The sequence below is a fragment of the Solanum lycopersicum genome, chromosome 11, assembly GCF_036512215.1.
Source record: "Solanum lycopersicum chromosome 11, SLM_r2.1".
Lineage (NCBI taxonomy): Eukaryota > Viridiplantae > Streptophyta > Magnoliopsida > Solanales > Solanaceae > Solanum > Solanum lycopersicum.
The window spans coordinates 54,566,106-54,587,120 of NC_090810.1; the positions used below are offsets into that span (position 1 = coordinate 54,566,106).

Genomic DNA, 21,015 nt, shown 5'->3' on the forward strand with positions numbered 1-21,015 from the left:
AACTATGAAAATTGTATCTCTAAATTTGAGGTGCAATAATCACCTCCTAGTTACATCAAATCTAAAAAAGTAAAATTTTACGGGATTCGACTTCTCTTAATTTCTTTTTTTTTCCATTTTTTTTAAGTTTTTATTTGGATTAGTGAAACATGGCATAGATTAAAATAAATGATTAAGATTTAATTTTCAAAATAAATCTCTAACCATAATTTAATTAATAAATACATTATATATTAAATATTGATAATTATTATAATATAACTATCTTAGCAACATATTATCTTGTCCATAAATATAGGGAAAAAATTCTCTTCCTAAATTTCTTTTATACGTAAGATTTTTTTAAATTTTCTTTTAAATAATCTTTTTATCTAATTAACTGAATAGAAGTATAGAAACTATAATTTAACTATCATATGTACTGGTATCACCGTATTTGTAATCTTATAATGAAATTAAAATTAGTTTGTTAAAATGATTTGATTATCTCTAGGTAATTTATTAATCACGGATTAATATGCTTTTAACAAAAGATTACAATAAAATTATTAAATAAATGAAGAAAAAAAAGATCCTACGAAAAAAAGGAAGAAAACTTTTCTTTTCTATATTTATGGACAAGATAATATGTTACTAAGATTGTGAGATTATAATAATTTTAATATTTGATATATAATGTATTTATTAACTAAATCATGGTTATAGATTAACTTTGAAAAATTAAATCTTTACCATTTATTTTAACCTATGACACGTATCATTAATCCAAATAGAAACTCAGGAAAAATAGAGAGAAAAAAATGAAAAAAAGCCGAATCCAATTTTACGAATATTTAAGAAACCAAAAATATTAACTTTCGACAAACTTAAACGTCTAAGCTTGCGTATACTCGACTCTTTCTGGTCATGTTCTCAAACATTCACTACGTTGGGGTCCATATTGCAAAAATGGGTTAACTTAGCGGGTCATTTCAACCCGACCCGACCCGAGTTGAAATAAATTACAAAACAGTGTGTTTTGTCTCTCTTTTGGGGGGTTGAAAATGGCGGCATCATTCAGATGGGTGTTACAGCTCCACAAGGACGTACCAAAAGCAGCAAGATTTTACTCAGAGGGCTTGGATTTCACCATTAATGTCTGTACCCATAGATGGGCTGAGCTCCAATCTGGGCCTCTTAAACTTGCTCTCATGCATTCATCAACGTATTCTCTCTCTCTCTCTATCTTGCTAAATGTCTTGATTTATCATCTAATCAGTTTATTCTGGATGAAAATGTGTTAAATTTCACAGTTTGGGTTATGGGGTTAGGTAGTTTACTGTGCTTATAAATGAAATTTAGTGTTTTTATTTATAGATTTTCAGCCTTTTTATTCATTAAAATGTGTTCTTTCCCTTGCTAATTGTGCTTGAATACTCATCCAAAAATGTTATTATTCAGAAAGATGTGTTGAAGTTGTCATTCTTTGGGTTTAAAAGTTAGGATCTTTTAGTGTTTCTCTACTTTCAAGCAGTTGACTGTTTGTTGATTAACATGTTATATTGTCCTCATTTTGGGTTCTGTCATTGGGTAATTTACTGTGTTGTAATGGAAGAGTGGTTTTGGACAACTATAGTTCTCATTTCGCCTCATATCGAATTGGTGAAAATATACATTTTAAATTTTTTTTTCATCAAAGCTCACTTAGTTTGAATTTCGGGAAGCAGTTGGAATGGACAGTTCATTTCTTAGGGTGCTTTAGGTATGGAGGGAAAATGCTTTTTAATTTTTCTATGTTCGGTTGGTCAAAATTTTCTCAAGGAAAACACTCCTTAATAATGAGGAAAATGACTTCCCTTGTGGAAGTAAGGAAACATGTATCACAAGTGGCATCCACAGTAATTGTGGCCTCCCCACCCTCCAACACACTTCATCTTTATCCCACCGGCTACATCCCCACCATCCTCCAAAACAGTTGGAAAAATGACTTCCCTATTGGAAGTATGGAAAACATGTACCACAAGTGGCATCTACATTAATTGTGTCCTCCGCCACCCTCCAACATACTTCATCTTTATCCGAGCCGGCAACATCCCACCGTCCCATCTCTTGTAGTATTTGTCTAGATTGTGTACAAATGCTTTTAGAATAGGATTTTTTGCTTACGTACCAAATAAAAGAAAATATGTAAGAAACCTATTTATTTTTCTAGTGAACTTTTCGAAAATATTTTCCATGAAAGCCATTTTCCTTCATATTGAACGCACTCTAAGAGTTAGAAGGCAGCTTTGAGGAACAGTTCCTGTATGCATATTTTGGAGTATTTGGCTTGAGAGAAATAATAGATGCTTTAGTGTGAAGAAAGAACATATGTCTTAAGAGTCATTCTTGCGGTGTAAGAAGAAAATAATTACTGACTTTATTTCTTTGTCTGAGGTATGAACTCCATCGACCTATACAATCAACAAAACTTCCGTGTACTACAATAGCACCTTCTTGGAACATATTTGGTACAAAATTACATTTATCATATGTGCCAAACATCTTGGGACATTGGGAGTATTTCTTTGGGTGGCTGCTGATGGGTGATGTAACAGGAAAGGTCATATGAGAAACTCTAGTTGCTCCCAATCATTTCTTGAATTTCAGGGACTATGAGTATGTTCTCGATGCATCTGTAGAGGTCTTTCCCTTGTTGGATGTCCATCTAAAAAGTAGTTTGAGGGTGCTCAAGGTAGTTGATTGTGTTCTTATCTTTGTTTTTTTTGGTTGGTATTTAAGTTATCTGGAACAAAATTTCGATTGTTACTTACAGTTGGTGGTTTTCTAGAATTCATATTGTCATCTTTTCAGGGCGTGAGGTTTTATATGTGTTTTTCCCCTAGGTAATTTTATTTTGAATACTCAGCTCACAGTGGGTTGAGCTGCTTTAACAATCCACTTATGCCATAAATATTTAATTGGGTCTCAAGATGTATCGAGATTCTCATTTTGGTATTGGGAGTTGGACAGTTCAGCATGCTTATACTAATTTTGTAGTGTAATTCATACTTCGTGGCTTTGAGAACTTGCTCCTCTCATAATCTTTTTAATAGGAAGTAGGGTGCTTAAAGAAGTTACATTAATTATTTGGATTCAAATTCTCACTTTGCTACCTAATACTAATGCGCTAATAATTTGCTAGTGGCATCCATGCCCTTTTAGATCATTGGTTAATATCTTTTCAAAAAGAGGTATTTCATTAGTTATAGTTGATTGGATTAGAAAATCTTTTACCTTTTAACATCATAGTGAGTTACATGTGCTAAGCTAATTTTTCCTTCTTCTTTTTTGATCAGTAAAAGATAAATATATAGATAAATCAAGTAAGTGGTCAGGAATTGTTGGGCTCCAATGCGGGTACCAGACACCGGGTGGGAATCCCAAAAAAAGTAAGTGCGGACGAAAATGTACAAAACAACAACACTACAGGTTTTGTTATGTGCTAAAAAAGCTAACATGGCTCCTACGACATTAAATGTAGCCATGTTGTACCGAAAAGAGAGTAAGAAAATACATCTGAATTTAACTATGGACACATATTCTTTCTTGTTCTCAAAGATTCTAGTGTTTCTTTCCTTCCAGATTGTCCACCAGATAGCTGCTGGAGTCGCATTCCATAATCTGATTGATGCATTTCCTAGACCTTTTATGTGTTAGCATGACAAAAAACTAAAGGTAGAATAGGGCATTGTCCATTTTAAGGCCTAGGACGTCAGAGAAAAGTTGCCATAATTGGGAGATGAATGATCAATGAGGAAGATGGTTGAGTCTTCTACCTGACATTTGCAAAGCGCATTATTGGACCTCTTTTTTGCAGATTGCACTACGTTAGGACAGCTTCTCTTGTTACCGACCAAGTGAAATAGATGACCTTGGAGGGGGACTGCACTTATCCAGATTCTTTTCCAAGGCCAGGAAGAGTTTAAAGAACTATTACCGGAGAGAAATAGATAACCTTTTCTGACCGTGAATCTACCATCAGGAGCTCCATTCCATGGCAATGTATCAGGCATATGAACTTGAATGACATATGAAGGAATGATTCTGGCAGGAAATTTGTTTGTGAGGAGGAATGTCAAATTTTGGACTAGACATTGTAAATTATGTCAAGCTTGGGTTCCAATCATTTCTTAGTGATGTCAACAGGTACTCATTGAAGCTCCTTCCGGAGTAGCATATACCATCATATTACCAATCTGACATTATTCTGGTGTTCTATTGAGGAATTAGACATTGTGCAACTCTGACAAGATAATTAGAGGTCGTTTGGTAGATTTTAGTAGAAAAAATAATGCATGCATTAACTTTGTGTATTATTAGTACCTTATTTGGTGAACTTTTTAGCCTATGTATAACTAATGGTTGCATTAGCTATACACTCTACTGTGTAGTGAGGTGTGTATTACTATTACTAATATCATGGATTTTCATGTTTTAGTAATACAAAGGGTTTCAACACATGCATTAGAATGATTAATGACATGACTAGCCCTCAAATCAATTGTAGAAAATGATGCAAATCAGCTCACTCAAGCTTATTTGGAGTAGCTGATACTAATGCTGGAAGTGGGATACCAGACAGAAGACACATCATGGATCAGATTCTTAAGATGTAGTGAGTGTTCAGAAAGTCTAGGGAGATCTAAGTTTTAATCACATCCATACGCGCTCAAGTGTTAGAACATTCCAGCCCTTCTAATGCAACTATGAACCATCTACTATATGTACAAATGCCAGTTCAGTGTGTGTAAGGATGATTTATCGTTTGGTAGAGTTTGTACTTGTCAAGATAAGGTCAAGTTATGATAATCCTCAGCCCTTACTGAGTCACCTTCACAGTCCTGGATATGCCTTAAGCTTAGTTTGTTTAGTTTGCATTCAGATATATGGTAGCCTAGTTTGATATCCTTTGCTTACTGTACATTCTGCTGCTATATTAGCCATTGCTCCTTTATCCAATTATCTGTCTCTTAATTAGTTCTCAGGAACCGAGATTTGTGTGATGACCCTATGAACTTTGTTCTTTTATCAAAACTTTATGCAGTTACAGTCACAATGTTCCAGCTATTACTTCAAGTTCTAGTCTGCAGCTCAAACTCATACATTAACTATGATAATTGTCTGTCTTCGCTTACTGAGTAAAATCACTTCGTATCAATCGGTCACTTTTTTCTGTTTTGATTTTTTTTTCTTGTTATTGAACATCATACAACTGGTTAACTGCTAACTTTTAGTTTTACAGCGACATTGTTGTGCAGAAGGGATATTCATCCCTCCTATCCTTTACAGTTGGTGATATAAACAATTCGGTAACCAAGCTAATGGCTTTAGGGGCTGAGTTGGATGGTCCTATCAAATATGAAATCCATGGAAAGGTAACCAAAATTTTATAAGGTTGCTATTCTACTTTATTATTTCTTTCAAGTTTTAAGCATTAGTATCACTGTTATTGTGCACTAACAATCATTATTGAATAATCAGAACTATTTTCTCTAGCTGCTAACTGTGATTTCTTTTTCACCAATTAGGCATTCTATTTTTTTCCTTCTTCCCTTTTTAGCCGAGAAAGTGATAGCAAATTCTGCTTTCAACTAGCATAAAATTTGAACTTTGATGTGCTTCTCTCTGTGGAATGGTTCATATTTATGTGGTTTGCTTGTAGTTGTTGACTGGCAATCTATTACTGGTCTATGCTTGTTTTTTACATATTGATTCGGAATTTTGCTGTGCAATCAGCATCAGTTTCTCCCCATCATTTATGTCCATGAAAGCTGACTATCGCATACTGTATATGGTTCGCGTAGGTTGCTGCATTGAGGTGTGTGGATGGGCATATGTTGGGTCTTTATGAACCCTCCTAAGACTTCTTTGAGACGACTGCTTGCAGATTGCGACTTGTATTACAAAGGGAAACTGGATGCTTGACACAAGTTTTGCATAAAGAGAAATTTGACCTCTTTTTCATGGAGGTAAAGCACAAGAAGATAGAGGAGATAGTGATTACTCATTAATCTACCAATGGTTTACAGCAAGAGACGACCCTTAATAAAAACTTAATAGATTGAGAGATATACGGGTACAATATCATTCTGATCGAAAAATGCAAGTTCAATGTGAGGAGATTGTACGTATGATATGAAAAAATTATATTAAAGTTTGATTAATTAAAGTTAGATGAATCAATTACTTAAGTGGAGAACAAAATAGCTTTGCAATAATTTATTATGCAATTTTATAATCTTTTATTTTATTTGATAAAATTGAATGAATAATCAAAGTTATTTTTAATAATTTTACAACTCATGAGATTCTTATGTTTATGAAAAAATGTACAATATAAGATTTCATTTGTATGTCGAAACAAAACTTCAATTTCATCTCATGACTTCATATTATGATATTACTTGAAACAACATTTGAACATCATTAAAAAAAAATTAAATTTAAGTTAAGAAATAAAAGAAAAAAGAACTATGTATTTGTTATAAAAAATGTTTTAAAACTCAAATGAAACAACTCAATTTTTCTTATAAATAAATAAATATGTTACAATAATATCCAAGATAATATATTGCAAACAAATGAGTAACCTTCTTATTGACTAGAATTAATTAATCTTTACTTTTATAAATTTATCATATTATTATGTAAAGCTATAAACACCTAATAATGCTATACATAGAAAACAAGTCGTAGGTAAGAATTTTAAAAAATCTAAATTAATATAATCTTTATATATGTGTATATATATTTAAAGCCTCTTGTTATAATTGAACTTTATACAATTAATTTGTTTTTAAACGTCTCACTCCTTACTAGTAACACCACCAAAACCTTGATCCCACAAACAAAACATAAATGTGGCCACAAATGGTCCTATACAAAGGCAAAAAGTGAGTCATAATAGATACAACCAACACAATGTAATGATATTAATCATCCAAACAAGATACAAAAGATCAATCAAACAGTGATAAAGAACAAATCAAAACATGACGCACACTGTTTTAAGCCCAGTGAAGAGCTCCAACACAATATCCAAACGATACACAGCACAATAAGAAGCAAATAGGATGAGTTTGGTATAGAGAATCAGGACGAGGGGAATGAGATGATGACAGGAGATTTACTCAAGCAATACTATTCCTGTTGTTGCTGCAGCAATTGCTCCTTTAAACGAGCAACTTCTCCCAGTGACTCAGCCAGGTTAGTGCGCATAGTCTCAATTTCAGTATGGAGGGCATCATTCTGTTCCCTGGCAATATGGAGATCATTCAAAAGACTGGCTACTAGGTCAGTAGCCCTTGGAGGAGCAATAGGAACCTGGTCGTTGTTATCAAGTAACCTCCCGTCAACAACAGTAGACATGTTTTTCATGTTATGAACCAAATGATCTGCCACAACCGGTAGAGAAATGCCTTGGTTAACATGGCCATCAACCTTTCTAGTCTTATGATGTGGCCATCTAGGTATATCACACGTTCTACTCATTCGTTTCAATGTTGATTTACTAACTGCAAGTCCAGAAAAGTTCTTTTAGTGAACCTATGCAAATATCATAACTTTATATATGATCATATTGCATTGTATGAAACTATAGAAGCAACGCAATACTGAGTAGAGATAGGGTAAAGTATAAATTAGAAATAGTAAATGATAAATTAAGAGAGGGAAATATTGAAGAGACAACATTGATCATTGCACAAAATGTTTCTTTTCGTTTTACTCCCTCTATAACTATTTAGTTGTCTAACTTCCTCTGTAACTATTTAGTTGTCTACTTTTTCTTTTTTCATTTTACCTATATGATACTTTCTTTGTAACTATTTAGTTGTCCACTTTAGAAGTGACACACATATTAAGAGCCTTTTGGCTCAGCTTAAAAGCTGGTCAAACTGACTTAAAAACTGGTTTTTGACTTATTTAGCTGTTTGACAATACTCAAAACAGCTTATTTTAAGCTAAAAAAAACTTATTTTAAGCCAAAAGTTAAAAGCTGGGGTAGGGGTGTTTTTTTTTTAGCTTATAAGCTATTTTAAGTTGACCACATTTTTATCTTTTTGTGCTTACTATTTTTATACAATCTCCAAATTACCCATATAACCCTAACATTTCTTTCTTCCATTTTTCCCTTTTCACGTTTGACATAACAACTTCAGCACTTTTATCCAAACGCATAACTGCTTATTTTAAAAATAAGTTTCAGCACTTTTAAAAGTACTTTTTTAAAGCTGCTTTTATTAAGCCCATCCAAACGGGGCCTAAGACACCAATGACTATTATAGGTTAGTTACAATTTACTCTTAACTTAAAAGATTATGCAATTCTCAAAGTATAATAAATGTATTTTCTGATTCCAAAAAACATGCATTACAACTTAGAAATTTTCTTGAATTAAATAAGGGCATATTAGAAAAAAAATTATTATCCTTTCTTGATCTGTTAAAATGGACTAAGTAAATAGGGACACATAAAAAAGGAAAAATGATCAAATATGCCCCTAAACTATTTGAAAAGGTTTAGATATACCCTCCGTTTAAAATTTGGTTCACTGCTGCCCTCGCCGTCCAACTTTTGGTCCAAATATGCTTTTATGGGCGTTAGTTGTCATGTTGATTTATGGATCGGATTAGGTGTGTATGAGTCCGAATATCTTTTCATTTTCATATAAATGTTATGTGGTAAGGTCAAAATGCCATGACAATTCCATGTGGCATTTAAAGAAATAAAAATTAGTTGAATATGTCTAACATAGCAACTAACGCCCATAAGAGCATATTTGGACCAAAAGTTGGACGGCGAGGAAATCAGTGAACCAAACTTTAAACGGAGGCTATATCTAAACCTTTTCAAATAATTTAGGAACATATTTGACCCTTTTCCCTAAAAAAAAATATGAACAAATAAATGGAGACAATAATACAAACATGATTATTTAAAGTAACAATAGAACAAGTTACCATTAAGATGTTTAGCAGCTTGTTCAAGAGTCATGCCAAAATACTGCTGTTCCAAAACCTGTCGAGTTATCCCATAAGTTTTTTCTATCCTCTCTTTTGCAACTTTTTTCTTTGATTGACTAATTCCAGATCTATCAATATGAACATTCGATTGCGAATCAGCTTCATGGGCAACTTGTTGTATAAAAGAAGCATCAAGTTGTGCTGGTTCTTTCGAAAGCCAATACTCATCAATTTCAGAGGAATTGAGCCCAACATCATGGTAATTGAGTTCTGGTTGGGATGATGGAGAATCAGAAAATGTTATTAATTGTTCAAGTTCTTCGAAAATTTCGCTCCTATAATCAATGCAATTTTGTTTGGTGCTAGTGTACATATCGACCTAAATGTACACCCAACACACCAAAAAACAATAGTAAGATTGTGAATTCTAGTTCTACTTCCTTCTCTTTCCAATTATAAGATTGTGAATTAAGGAGCAAAAATATGTGAGAGCTTTTATTAATTAAAAAACACCACAAATATTATATTGAGGGTTCAAAACTCTCTCTGCTTACCCAAACCTTTGACATTTTCTTATCTTTTTTTTTAAGTATAAATTTAAGGAATCCCATGGTGTAATTCAATAATTACATTCTGTCCCGATAAGTTTAATAATTACAAAAAATCCCTTAAAATTGCTGAGCCGTGATACTTTAGAAAGTTGTGATACATGGTAAATGATACATAGTAACTTAAAACTGTTAAGAAAAAATAGGGGATAAAAACGGTAAATTTAAAGCTGTTACTAAAACAACTTAATTTGTGGTAACAGATCATTAATCAGCATTAAATCAGCACTTAATTGGATATTAATTTCATAATTTGAAAATCAAAGATTGTATCAGTTATTTAGAAAACAATTGGAGCTGCCGAAATTTTTTTGTTGTTGCAGTGGGTTTTTGGAGATGAATACTTCGATTTTGATGAGACATTCCGGAATTTGGGTGAACGAATTGCAGTATGAAAATTACAAAATTGATGGAATCGTTGTTGGAGATTCAATTTCGTTTTCTAATCTCAAAGCAGCAATTGCGGCCGAGTTGGACATTGATGTATCAAGGAAAGAAATTGAAATTCAATACATTGTAAAAGGTAACTCCTGTCCGATGAAACTTAAGAACGATATGAGTGTTAAACTATATTTTGAACTGAAAAAAAACGAGCCTGGATTTTCAATATATCCATTATGTATTGACACAATTGAGAAGAATAGTGGTACTGTACATAACTTTGATGGAAGAAGTGGAGAAATAACGTGTGTAGAAGGCACAACAAATGATACACACGCTTTGGCAATAGTTGAAAATAGCTTATTTGAGACACATGAAAATTCAGAAGTTGTAGTTGCAAATGTTATAATCAATTCAGATATTGTTGATGTGAAGACAGGTCAGATATACAAGGATAAAGCAACATTTGTAGATGTGATGACAAAATATAAGATAAAGAACAACTTCAACTGCAAAGTGAAGAGGTCTGATCAACAAAGGTATGACAGTATTTTGATATTTTAATGTATCATGTGTTGTTTTATAATTAATTAGTACATGAAACATTACTGTTCTATATGAAAACCTGCAAGTTTCATATGTTATTTTATAATCTAATGTATCATCATTTCAGGAATTTATTTTTGATACATTGAAATAAGTATATTTGATACTTGAAAGTACTACTACTGATATAGTAAGGACTGTATCATTTTAAACAGTCATATCACAAATAGTGGATAAATTTCATTAAAGTTTGATACTTTTCTTAAAAATTGGTTGATACTTTTTGTGTGATTCATTGTTTGATTACTTTAAACATTATTGTTGAATATATTATATATGATGTATTTGATATGTGTATTAATATGCTTAAAAAATGTACGCAGCTATGTGTTGGTATGCTTTTCAGACAAATGTGGTTGGACTATGAAGGCGTCGTGCAGGAAAAAATCTGATATATTCATTGTTAGAAATTTCAATAGTGAACATACGTGTCCGATGAGGGAGAGGGTATAAACCAAAGTCCAAGCAACAGTGTGATTTGTAAGTGGAGTGACAACTCTAAAATTGATCAATTATAAACGAATTTATACACCAAGGGATATAATTGATGATATTAGAGAATATTACGGTGTTGAAATATCTTACCAGCAAGCATGGCGTGCTAAAGAACGTGCACTCTCCATGATTAGAGGAAAACCATCTACTGGATATAGACGGATGCCGCGATACATACACATGTTAAAAACTGTGTATCCAGATTCTTATATAAGAATGCATAAGACTGAAGAGGATGAATTTATGTATCTGTTCATCGCCTTAGACCATTCATTAGGGGATTTAAATACTGCAGACCAGTAGTTGTTGTGGATGGTGCACATCTGAGTGGAGCTTACAAAGGGACATTTGTATCAGCAAGCACACTTGATGGCGCAGGTATTTTTTATTTATAGTAATGATGTCTTTTTATATTTTAAGTATCAAATAATATAATGTGTGTGTAATCAGGTTGCATATTTTCATTGGCATATGGTGTTGTTGACACCGAAAATGATTGTTCGTGGAAATGGTTTTTCGAACAGTTCAAACATGCATTTGGCGATAGAAAAGATATGTGTGTTGTTTCAGATAGAAATGAGAGTATCATGAAGAGTGTAAGGATTGTGTTCCCCGATGTACCTCATTATGCATGCATCTGGCATCTTTGGAAGAATGTATGTGGAAACTTCAAAAGGAGCAGAAAGGCCATAAGTGATCTATTCTACTCTATGTCCAAGGCATATAGAAAGGAAGATTTTGATAAGTTGATGGCTAAGGTTGATAGAATTGATCACAGGGTTAAGGAATACCTTGAATATGCAGGTTACGAAAAGTGGTCAAGAGTTCATGCAACAGTAAACAGAGGTAGAATGATGACTTCAAACATTGCAGAATGTATCAATGGTTGTCTTGTTGAAGCACGCCAATTAACTATATTAGAATTCTTGGAAGAGGTTAGAATTCTTTTTGGATCTTGGCATTGCAAAAACAGAGAAGTAGCCTCATACACAAAGGACACATTAGGTAAAAAATTTGAGGAATTGTTGATTATAAACGCGGCTAAAAGTTCAAAAATGGAGGTATGTATCATTATATGATACTTTATATTATATATATCTAATTCTGTGTATCATTATGTTTTTTTTAACATGATTTGATTTTTAAAAGTTATATATTTAAAATTTTTAATGTACACAGGTTGTTCCATCATCTGAGTTTATTTTCTCGGTTTATGAAAATGGAAGAAGATATATTGTTTGTCTTGAGCGGAAAGTATGTTGTTGTGGTAGATTTCAACTAGAAGAGATACCTTGTTCACATGCAATCGCTGTATTGAAAAAAAAGAATGTCACCGATATGAATCCGTATTGCTCTGATTATTACAAGCCTGATGCGTTGGCAAAAACATATGAAATTCCAATGGTGCCAATGCCAGATAAGAAAGATTGGTCAGATCCTAAACACGTGGTAGCTGAAACTGTGTATCCACCTAGATACAGAAGATCATCTGGACGACCAAGAAAAAGAAGAAGAATGAATGCAGATGAAAAGATTTCGGTGAACACAAACTGTTGTGGACAATGTGGACAAGAAGGGCATAACAGAAGAACTTGTACTTTCTACCCAAAAGAGAAGTGAATTTGTCGTAATGTTTCTATGATATAAAGAATAATTTATCACGTAAACATTTTAATGAATTTCAGTTTTAATTACGACTGCAAATTGAACACTTTGTGTTTAGATAAATAAACGTACAAACATGTGGTAATTACATTTGAAGTCGTGCTTATGATTATAAATACTTTCTTATTATTGGTGTTGATAAAAATACTTGAGTCAATATTTGTTTTGAATATATAAATCTTATGCTACAGTAAGATAACATAATGTACATGATACATATGGTTAATCTAGTGTATCATGTACATTTATTGTGTATTTTTTTTACACATTGTTTATATAAAGTATTATGTACTTTTAGTGTGTATCATTGGTTTGCACAATGATACATCTCCATTAGATAAAAAATACAAATATATTGTTAATGTTATTGAGTACTTTAGAATGACTATAAATCATGTATCATGTGAATTTATATAATTTAACTTGTGTAATGCTTTTTTTGATATGCTTTTATTGAAATATACAGTAAATAACTTTCCTTTAAAAAAAATAATAGCAATTCATATGAATATGCTATTCAATTTACCTAAATATCTTGTAAAATTTAAGGATTAGAGTGTAACATATTGTACATTATGCATACGGTTTGGCCAATGTATCAGTTATTTTTAGTGTGTTTCTGGTACATATGTATCATTTGGTTTTGGCAGTGTATCATCTAGATTAAATAAAAAATTTAAAAATCTTTATGTCTATGTTTGATTATAAATACTTTGATTATACTTTATTAAATGATTTAAACCTGGTTTTGTCCGTATATTTATTATGTCTATTTTTAATTAAAAATTTAAAAATCTTTACGTCTATCATTTGATATTTATATCTTCAATATAAACAAATTTGTTACGTAATGTGAAAAAAAATATTCATGGAAATTGACAAAACCAAAAAAATAACATTAAAAAGGATAAAAATAGTTGTTCAATAACATATAAAAATAATAAATATAACATTAAAACATTGTTTTATCATGAAATGCTACGCTATGTGAACTAAATCTTCTTCTGGTGGTGGTGTGACTACGCCCCTGGATTTTGGTGGATCATCATTGTCGCTAACATATCCGCACTTAGCCTTCTCACTTCCATAACTCCACAGCAATGCTCCATATCTTTGACGCAGGTAATCAGGATTAAAATCAGCATAAGATATATTGATTTGGTCACTGATATACTCGGCAAATGCAGTAACATATAACCCACAGTCTCTACAAAAAATATAGAATAAATTAAAAACTTAATGATACATTAAAAAGGGCAAATGAAAAAATTCTTGATACTTACAGGCTATCGCTTTCCTGTGTAGGGATGTCTTGTGTAAAGTCTATCATGAAAGGAACTTGAGGCTCCAGAAGTGAGCCATTATTGTTGTCTTTATATGCTTGACAATCAGCAAATTTTGTGCGTTCATTTTCTTCAAAAAATCCACTGTCAAGTAGGTATGAAGGAAGCATTTTAGACAACATCTTGATCTCATGAGGAATTGTTTGTTTCCTTGTGGTAATTGATGAGTCAAAAACCCTTATCAACCTGTTTTTCAACTCAACAACAGCCAACACCCAATGGAATTGTTGATCACAGTTAATTGGGATGTAGACCTCATCTACAAGATGCCATGGTAAAGAAGCTGGTATTCCAAACCCTTTGATGATGTTAATTATTGACCTCTCATGTACAGATACAACTGAAGCGCGATCAATATGTTCTTGTGTAGTAAGACTATCATAATCATCGTCCATGTAATATCTATCATAACAGTTTTTTACATGTGACATGAACAAACAGTGGGTTGTTGTGTATCTGTATTGATCCATGCTGCAAAGTTTTGATTTTTTACGAAGGTAGTAAAAAATCACATCGATGTGCTATAAACAAAATGAAAACAGAGTAAGAAATTATTTACATCTAAACAATATAAAAAAAGAAATATAATTATGTGAATATAGTATGATACTTTTGCAAATTAAATAGTATGATACTTACACATAATGTATCATTGCTAATTAAATAGTATGATACTTATAGATAATGTATCATGATGTTATAATATAGTTATGACTGATACATATTTCATAAATAGTTTAATATTTTACCTCATCAGACCAACACTTGTTTGGCTATGACATGGCATAAAACCAATTCTTGTTCATTGGAAAAGCAACAACAAAGTTCATCATCGTAAATCCAAAAGAAGAAGATCTTGATCTGTATTTATCGTCCGATGGGTTCCTGCATATATGATACATAAGTTTTCAATGTATGTACATGATACATAACACTCAATTATTTACAGTTTTTATATAACAAAGTATCATGAATTAGTTGTATATAAAATGATTACGCCTAACACTGAGAAAAAAAATGTATAAAACCTACTTATTGTTATGATTTTTTAGAAGCCCCCTCAACAACCAATTCATGTAATCCTCAATCAGTTTCGGCGAAACTTTATCTGCAATGCCACATCCTTCGAACGGGAAATGGAGTCGAGCCATATCCTTCAATTTCTCTTTTCCCTTTTCGCTTGACCCAAAAGAAGTACAATATGGAGATTGAAACATTCTCGAAGGCATTCTATTTCTATGCGCAGGAGTGACTGCATCAGTTTTAACAGCAATCTCCGTTATTGGAATTTCAGTGGGTAATTGACTGTCGGTCAACAAGTACTGGCTGCTAGTTATATTCTTTGGATCGTAAGAATATAATGGTCTAGCATTGGTAGCATCTTTACCCAAATCTTTGATAAGCGCATCTATTGCTGCTTGAGTTGATGGCGATATTGTTGTTGAAGTTGAAGAATCCTGTATAATATGATGTAATGATTTTTAGAATAAATTTGTGTGTAATGAAATTGTGTGTCATAAATCAAAATTGAAAAATGTACCGATGAATCCGTTGTTGTTTTTTCGGGCAACACATGAGGGATGTTGTGATGAACATTGTCGTCAACGGCTTGGTCCATGATATGTTCATTTAAATCTTGGTGCGACTGATGTGCGTCACCATCCTGAATATGCAGTTTTGAAATAAAAACTGTTAATATAATTTGTGCTGATACGTAACATTGATAACAATCACATGATACATAGTATTGATTAAATATGTATGATACATGACAGAATATAAAATGAGAAAAAAAAATGATCATGATACAAAGCATTGACTATATGTTCATGATACACAACATACCCAATGTATCATAAACATTACCTTTGGATCACTGACTATTGGTTCACCCTCATTTACGACAACACCAACACCATCCACATCGACATCCCCTGCATCGTCGACGATATAATGCTCACCATTTTTACCAGAAAAACCACCACCATCCTCAGCTACACCACCCATATCATCGAGATCAACCGGTATTTGCTGAGATGTTTGTTTGTCAGACTGAAATGTGCTTGTATCAGCCTGAAAATTGATGTTCTCTTTGCTAATAGATTGCATCAGCTGGGAGTGATTTGCTTTTATCAAAATAATCAATTCCTCAAATTTCTTGTCAACCTAAAAATTGTAGATACATTTAGGATAAATAAAAGTTTGTTTAAAAATTATAAAATAATTTACTTACGTAAGTTTTCAAATATCCTTTCAACTCTTCAATATGAGGAATTATATTGTTGACATTCTGTGAATCTGCATATCCATGAACATCAGCAGCCGGGTTCTGAGAAACGTCTGGAACAGAACCATGTACATCAGCAGCCGATTTCGGTGACACTTGTGGAACAGAACCATGTACATCATCAGCATTCGAATGTTGAGGCAGACTTGACATGGAAACATGTACATCATCATCCGGTGTCGGAGACACATTTGATTGATCAGGCTGTTTCTGTTCTGACACCTTCTTTTTTTTGAATAATCGATTTTTTTCTTCTTTTTGGCGGTGGTGGAGGAGATGTATCAGACACTCTAGAATATGTCCTCAATAACTGTTCTGGCGGTCTTGTGGAGAAACCATCTAAATCATCTTGCTCGTTTGGTTGTACTAATGGTATTGATGTAGAATGAGCATGTTCAACTTGAGCAATATCAAAAGCTTCATTTTCCTCTGCTGTTGGGACAATGTTTGAACATGCATTCTAAATGTATCACAAACACATAAGATAATTTAACTGTTAGATACAGTAATAATTCATAATGTATCACAAAGACATAAATAACAATATTCCATATACAAAAATAAAATTTTACCTTTTGGAAAATGGTGGACATAAGCATTTCAAACTTTGCCTTTTCGGACACAACTCTCCAATTGCATATTCTTGGGATGACATTGCGTTCTCTCACAGCTATTTCTGAATTTAAATTGGATGCACATTCGTATATCCAAACATTTAGTGCATATGGCATCCCATATAATCGGTACAACTTTTTACTAACGTCAAAATCCTGTCTAAGTGAACCAATTAGTTTGGAAAATGATAGCTGACCCCAAGGAAAATGTTGATATCTACCATCTTCAACCATTAGAAAGTCGACAATAGATATCGCTGTGTTATCAATAGTAGCTAATACAAATGTATTAATAAAGAACAGTATAGACATTTGGAGTGCATCCTGATTGCTCTCCCAATTATCCATCTTAAACCTTTGAACTAGTTGATGCTTTGTAACACTATTGACTGCACCAGGGAAATACTTTTTAAAAAGCATACAATTAGTTTGTTCTGGGTATTTGAAATCATTGGTATTTCCTCTGACCTTAAGTCCTGTTAATAATGCAAAATCATCTATACCAAATTTCAGGACACACTCGTTGGAATGTCTAATATGCAACACATTAGGGTTGCTTTGTTCCAATTCTAAAAGCAATAAGCACTTAGTTATTTGGCCCTGAAAATTACATTTAGAGATGTCTAAAAAGGGTCCAAAAATTGTATCTTAAACATTTAGATAACATTATCCCCCACATATTTTTCAAAGTCCTTTAGGAAATTGTTGTTAAAGTTGACAGCAAACCTTATGGGATGTGTTGGTATCTTTTTAATCTTGTACTTCAGTGGCTGCAATTTGAAAATAAAACCGCAAATTAAAACGATATAGAAATATAACTACTAAATAAAACAACTAATAACTTAATGATACATGGTTTCAATTTTCAGAATTTCATGCTATATGAAAAACATGTGATACATGTCTATAACATGTATCATTGAATTAAATAAAACATTATAACATGTGATACATGTCTAATACATATATCATAAACAGCGACTAAACAACATACACAAAGAATCTATATGTATCATCAACTATATCTGATGAAGCATTTATTAAACTTAATGAATGATACATTATAACAAGTTTCAAAACATGTATGAGTAAATCAACTAAACAACTAATACCTTACTGATACATGATATCATACAGGAATTCATACTACATGCAGAACATGTGATACATAGCTACTACATGTATCATTACATTGACTAAACAATGTACACACAGATTCAACATGTATCATCAAGCACAGATTATACTTTACTACATTTATTGAATGATACATTATAATAATTTTCAAAAACCTAATGATACATATAAAATATTATGAAACACAACAAATTCACGTATCAGTTGACCATCTAAAACACTATACACCCTTTTTAAAATGTATCAGCAAGCACACTTGATTCCTTAAAAATTTTACTAATTTAAACAACACCATTTTTAAGTACCAAAATACTAACCCGAGACAATGTAGGCCTAACAACAGTGTTTGCTGCTTCTTTTTTCCTTTTTGGTTGTATTTTTACAACATTTGATGTTTCGCCATGATCTTTGTTTGAATCCTTTTGAAGATTCATAGGATCATGCAAAGACTTTTTCCTATTTTCTTTCCAATTATCATCACCGGAATCATATATCCTTCTATTAATTGACGGATCCATTACTATGAAGTAATAGAACAATTAACAAAAACGAAAAAGAGAAGAATATACGAATTGATGATGGATTAACTATAAAAAGAGTCTGCGTTCTTACGATTCAATATTAGGAAGAAATAGTCGAATATGGATTAAGAATAAAAAGAAGAAAATAGAAAAATCTGCTGGGTTGAGAAGATTCAAAGTTATGAAGAAATAGTGGGATGAAGACGATTAAGGAAAAAAAAAGAAGTGAAAGGTGACTTTGGTAAGAACAAAACGGTAGAATGCAGTGGAAGTTACCCTACTTCCATATTTTTTGAATTTTGAAATTCAAAATTTCAAAATTTGTTCTTTTATTTAAATTTAATTAAATTTAATAATTCAAAATTAAAAAGCTGATTAAAAGGTTGAGTGTTTAAATGAAAAAAATTTAAAATTCAAAAACTGATTTAAGAGGTTGAGTGTTTTAATGGAGAAAAAATAGGCATTAAAATTGGTAAATGTGTATTATAGGAGAGAGAGTGTAATGTATCTAAAAACTTACACTAAAATAAAAAAAATAGGGAATTATGTAATATTTTAAAAAAGTAGGAAAAATTGGAGAATATAAAAATTATAGTTGTGTATTTAAGTTATTTTTCCTTTTTTTAATTAAGGGTCCAAAAGTACCAAAAAACACATTAAAAAACATGGGAGATGCATTTATGTATCTACTCATAATTTGTATCTTTTAAATAAACAGTATTGGTTGATGTGGAATATTATTTTATTAGGAGGTATTGATAGATGATATATATATTATTTCAGAACTTATTTAGTCCAGTTGATAGTGAAAATGTTCGAGAATAATTGTGTTTAACTTTCAGTCATTTGAACACATTAAAAAACAAATGAGATTCACACCGTTTGTCTTCATTCCTTCAATTAAAATCATGATAATAAGAACATTGAAGACATTTACGATAGAAAAAATCGATCAAAATTAACCAACAATATTTATTTAAAAGGAACAAATTATGAATGATTAAATGATTCAATAGAAAAATGACATAGTTCAAAGATAAATTCTCATTCACCTCACACACCATTTTACTTTTACTTATCAAAAGAAAAATGAACTTATTGCTTATGTACCTGAATAGATACCACTCCTTCGTGAATTTATTTTAAATTGAGATTTTTTTTCCATAAAAAATATGGACTTGTGCAAATGTGTACTACTATATATAAGGTGATTTTAGATAGGTTTGAATATGTATGACAACTACGATAAAAGTTCAATTATAAAAGAAAGAGAAAAGACATAATGTGACACCTAAAGTTGTTTTGAATTTTTAAAAAGATACCTAAACAATGCAAGCATCCTATTACCCTCTTAAATAATTCTGAACTGATATTATTACATCATTTATTGTCCACCTGGCATGTAGAGTGTATGCACTCTCTTAAAGAGCGGGAACAAACAAAAACCGAATATAATCTTATTTTTACAAGTATTTTGCTATAAAATATATTTTCTTGTGTTTCTTATTATTTTAACTTTTTTTCTCATTATTTTTTTTTCTTTCTTCCTTGTTCTTCAATTTCATCTTAATTGAAGCTCCTCACTTTAAATGTCACTTTTTATCACAATTTCATCTTCCCTTTTTACTATTATTAGTTTAATAGATCTCTTTAATTTAAAACTATATCTAAATATTTTATTATATTCGAACAATTTAATAAGCACATTAGATTTCAAGATGATTAGTAGGTATTATTGAGTTTTTTAATCCAAATTTTAATTAAACTTTTTCAAATTTCGGAGAATTATGATTCTTTCAAAATCATCATTTCTAGTTTTCAAAGTATATGAAAATGAGCTGAATTAATAAGATGTTTAGGAAGTATCATATAGTTATTGTTTTATCCGATTTCAATTCAGTTCTTTCAATTTCCGGAAATTAATTTATTCTTTTAAAATTATTAATCTAATTTTGAATTTATATAAAAATGAGTAGTTGATGATACTTCAAAATTTTTAATTATTTAAAAAAATAACTAATTTTGTTATCAATAATTTAGTAAAGTATAAATAATAGTATGAATAGAATTTCACTAGAGAAAGAGAAGAAAAAGAAAAGAAAAGAAAAAAAAATATGAGTGATATTCAATTTGACATGGGGGTGGGAGGTGAAGAAAAAAAAAGAAAATGATGAGAGAGGTAGAAGATTCAAGCCAGCCTTGAGGGGGCACTTGACCCTTTTCTCTTTAAAATAAATCAAAATTAAAATCCAAAAAATAAGAGAGAGAAACAAAAAAAAGATAAAGGAAAAACTTAAAATGAAAAATAATAATATATTTTTAATTAAATTAACACATGTCATGTATTGATTGGTGTGTGAATACATTTGCTTCT

The 21,015-nt window shown here is 31.5% G+C and overlaps 5 protein-coding genes across 6 annotated transcripts; 2 read left to right on the forward strand and 3 right to left on the reverse strand.

Annotated features, from left to right (window-relative positions):
• Positions 1-897: 897 nt before the first annotated feature.
• LOC101256249 (uncharacterized) lies at positions 898-6,259 on the forward strand. The gene is made up of 3 exons (XM_069291174.1): positions 898-1,204; positions 5,264-5,396; positions 5,826-6,259. Exons 1-3 carry the CDS (start codon positions 1,044-1,046, stop codon positions 5,880-5,882), a joined length of 351 nt encoding a protein of 116 aa, XP_069147275.1. The 5' UTR covers positions 898-1,043; the 3' UTR covers positions 5,883-6,259.
• Positions 6,260-6,929: 670 nt separating this feature from the next.
• Positions 6,930-9,551, reverse strand: LOC101256551 (protein NLP3). Its single transcript, XM_069291177.1, has 2 exons — positions 8,982-9,551; positions 6,930-7,535 (listed from the first exon to the last, which is right to left on the reverse strand). The coding sequence occupies exons 1-2, from the start codon at positions 9,355-9,357 to the stop codon at positions 7,162-7,164; spliced, it is 750 nt and encodes a 249-aa protein (XP_069147278.1). The 5' UTR covers positions 9,358-9,551; the 3' UTR covers positions 6,930-7,161.
• LOC138339513 (uncharacterized) lies at positions 9,535-12,707 on the forward strand. 2 transcript variants are annotated; one of them, XM_069291176.1, is made up of 5 exons: positions 9,535-10,115; positions 10,409-10,512; positions 10,903-11,452; positions 11,525-12,135; positions 12,254-12,707. In XM_069291176.1, the coding sequence occupies exons 4-5, from the start codon at positions 11,629-11,631 to the stop codon at positions 12,692-12,694; spliced, it is 948 nt and encodes a 315-aa protein (XP_069147277.1). In that variant the 5' UTR covers positions 9,535-10,115; positions 10,409-10,512; positions 10,903-11,452; positions 11,525-11,628; the 3' UTR covers positions 12,695-12,707. The 2 variants fall into 2 exon arrangements, with proteins under 2 accessions (XP_069147277.1, XP_069147276.1); XM_069291175.1 differs by lacking the exons at positions 9,535-10,115; positions 10,409-10,512 and having other exon boundaries at positions 11,330-11,452; positions 11,599-12,135.
• Positions 12,708-13,614: 907 nt separating this feature from the next.
• LOC138339471 (uncharacterized) lies at positions 13,615-15,700 on the reverse strand. The gene is made up of 4 exons (XM_069291072.1): positions 15,623-15,700; positions 15,115-15,539; positions 14,023-14,484; positions 13,615-13,946 (listed from the first exon to the last, which is right to left on the reverse strand). Exons 1-4 carry the CDS (start codon positions 15,698-15,700, stop codon positions 13,718-13,720), a joined length of 1,194 nt encoding a protein of 397 aa, XP_069147173.1. The 3' UTR covers positions 13,615-13,717.
• A 181-nt stretch (positions 15,701-15,881) lies between these two features.
• On the reverse strand, positions 15,882-17,272 carry LOC138339624 (uncharacterized). The gene is made up of 3 exons (XM_069291474.1): positions 16,942-17,272; positions 16,316-16,829; positions 15,882-16,248 (listed from the first exon to the last, which is right to left on the reverse strand). Exons 2-3 carry the CDS (start codon positions 16,520-16,522, stop codon positions 15,910-15,912), a joined length of 546 nt encoding a protein of 181 aa, XP_069147575.1. The 5' UTR covers positions 16,523-16,829; positions 16,942-17,272; the 3' UTR covers positions 15,882-15,909.
• Between the last annotated feature and the right edge of the window lie 3,743 nt (positions 17,273-21,015).

Coding starts and splice junctions, on each gene's coding strand:
- LOC138339624 (XM_069291474.1), bottom strand. CDS start 16,522: ATGTCAAGTCTGCCTCAACATTCGAATGCTGATGATGTACATGGTTCT. Junction 16,249..16,315: donor AAGGATATTTGAAAACTTAC/GTAAGTAAATTA, acceptor TACAATTTTTAG/GTTGACAAGAAATTTGAGGA.
- LOC138339513 (XM_069291175.1), top strand. Junction 12,136..12,253: donor CTAAAAGTTCAAAAATGGAG/GTATGTATCATT, acceptor TAATGTACACAG/GTTGTTCCATCATCTGAGTT.
- LOC101256249 (XM_069291174.1), top strand. CDS start 1,044: ATGGCGGCATCATTCAGATGGGTGTTACAGCTCCACAAGGACGTACCA. Junction 1,205..5,263: donor GCTCTCATGCATTCATCAAC/GTATTCTCTCTC, acceptor TTAGTTTTACAG/CGACATTGTTGTGCAGAAGG. Junction 5,397..5,825: donor AATATGAAATCCATGGAAAG/GTAACCAAAATT, acceptor TGGTTCGCGTAG/GTTGCTGCATTGAGGTGTGT.
- LOC138339471 (XM_069291072.1), bottom strand. CDS start 15,700: ATGGACCAAGCCGTTGACGACAATGTTCATCACAACATCCCTCATGTG. Junction 14,485..15,114: donor CTAAAAAATCATAACAATAA/GTAGGTTTTATA, acceptor CTGTTATGATAG/ATATTACATGGACGATGATT. Junction 13,947..14,022: donor ACACAGGAAAGCGATAGCCT/GTAAGTATCAAG, acceptor TATTTTTTGTAG/AGACTGTGGGTTATATGTTA.
- LOC101256551 (XM_069291177.1), bottom strand. CDS start 9,357: ATGTACACTAGCACCAAACAAAATTGCATTGATTATAGGAGCGAAATT. Junction 7,536..8,981: donor AGCTGCTAAACATCTTAATG/GTAACTTGTTCT, acceptor CTGGACTTGCAG/TTAGTAAATCAACATTGAAA.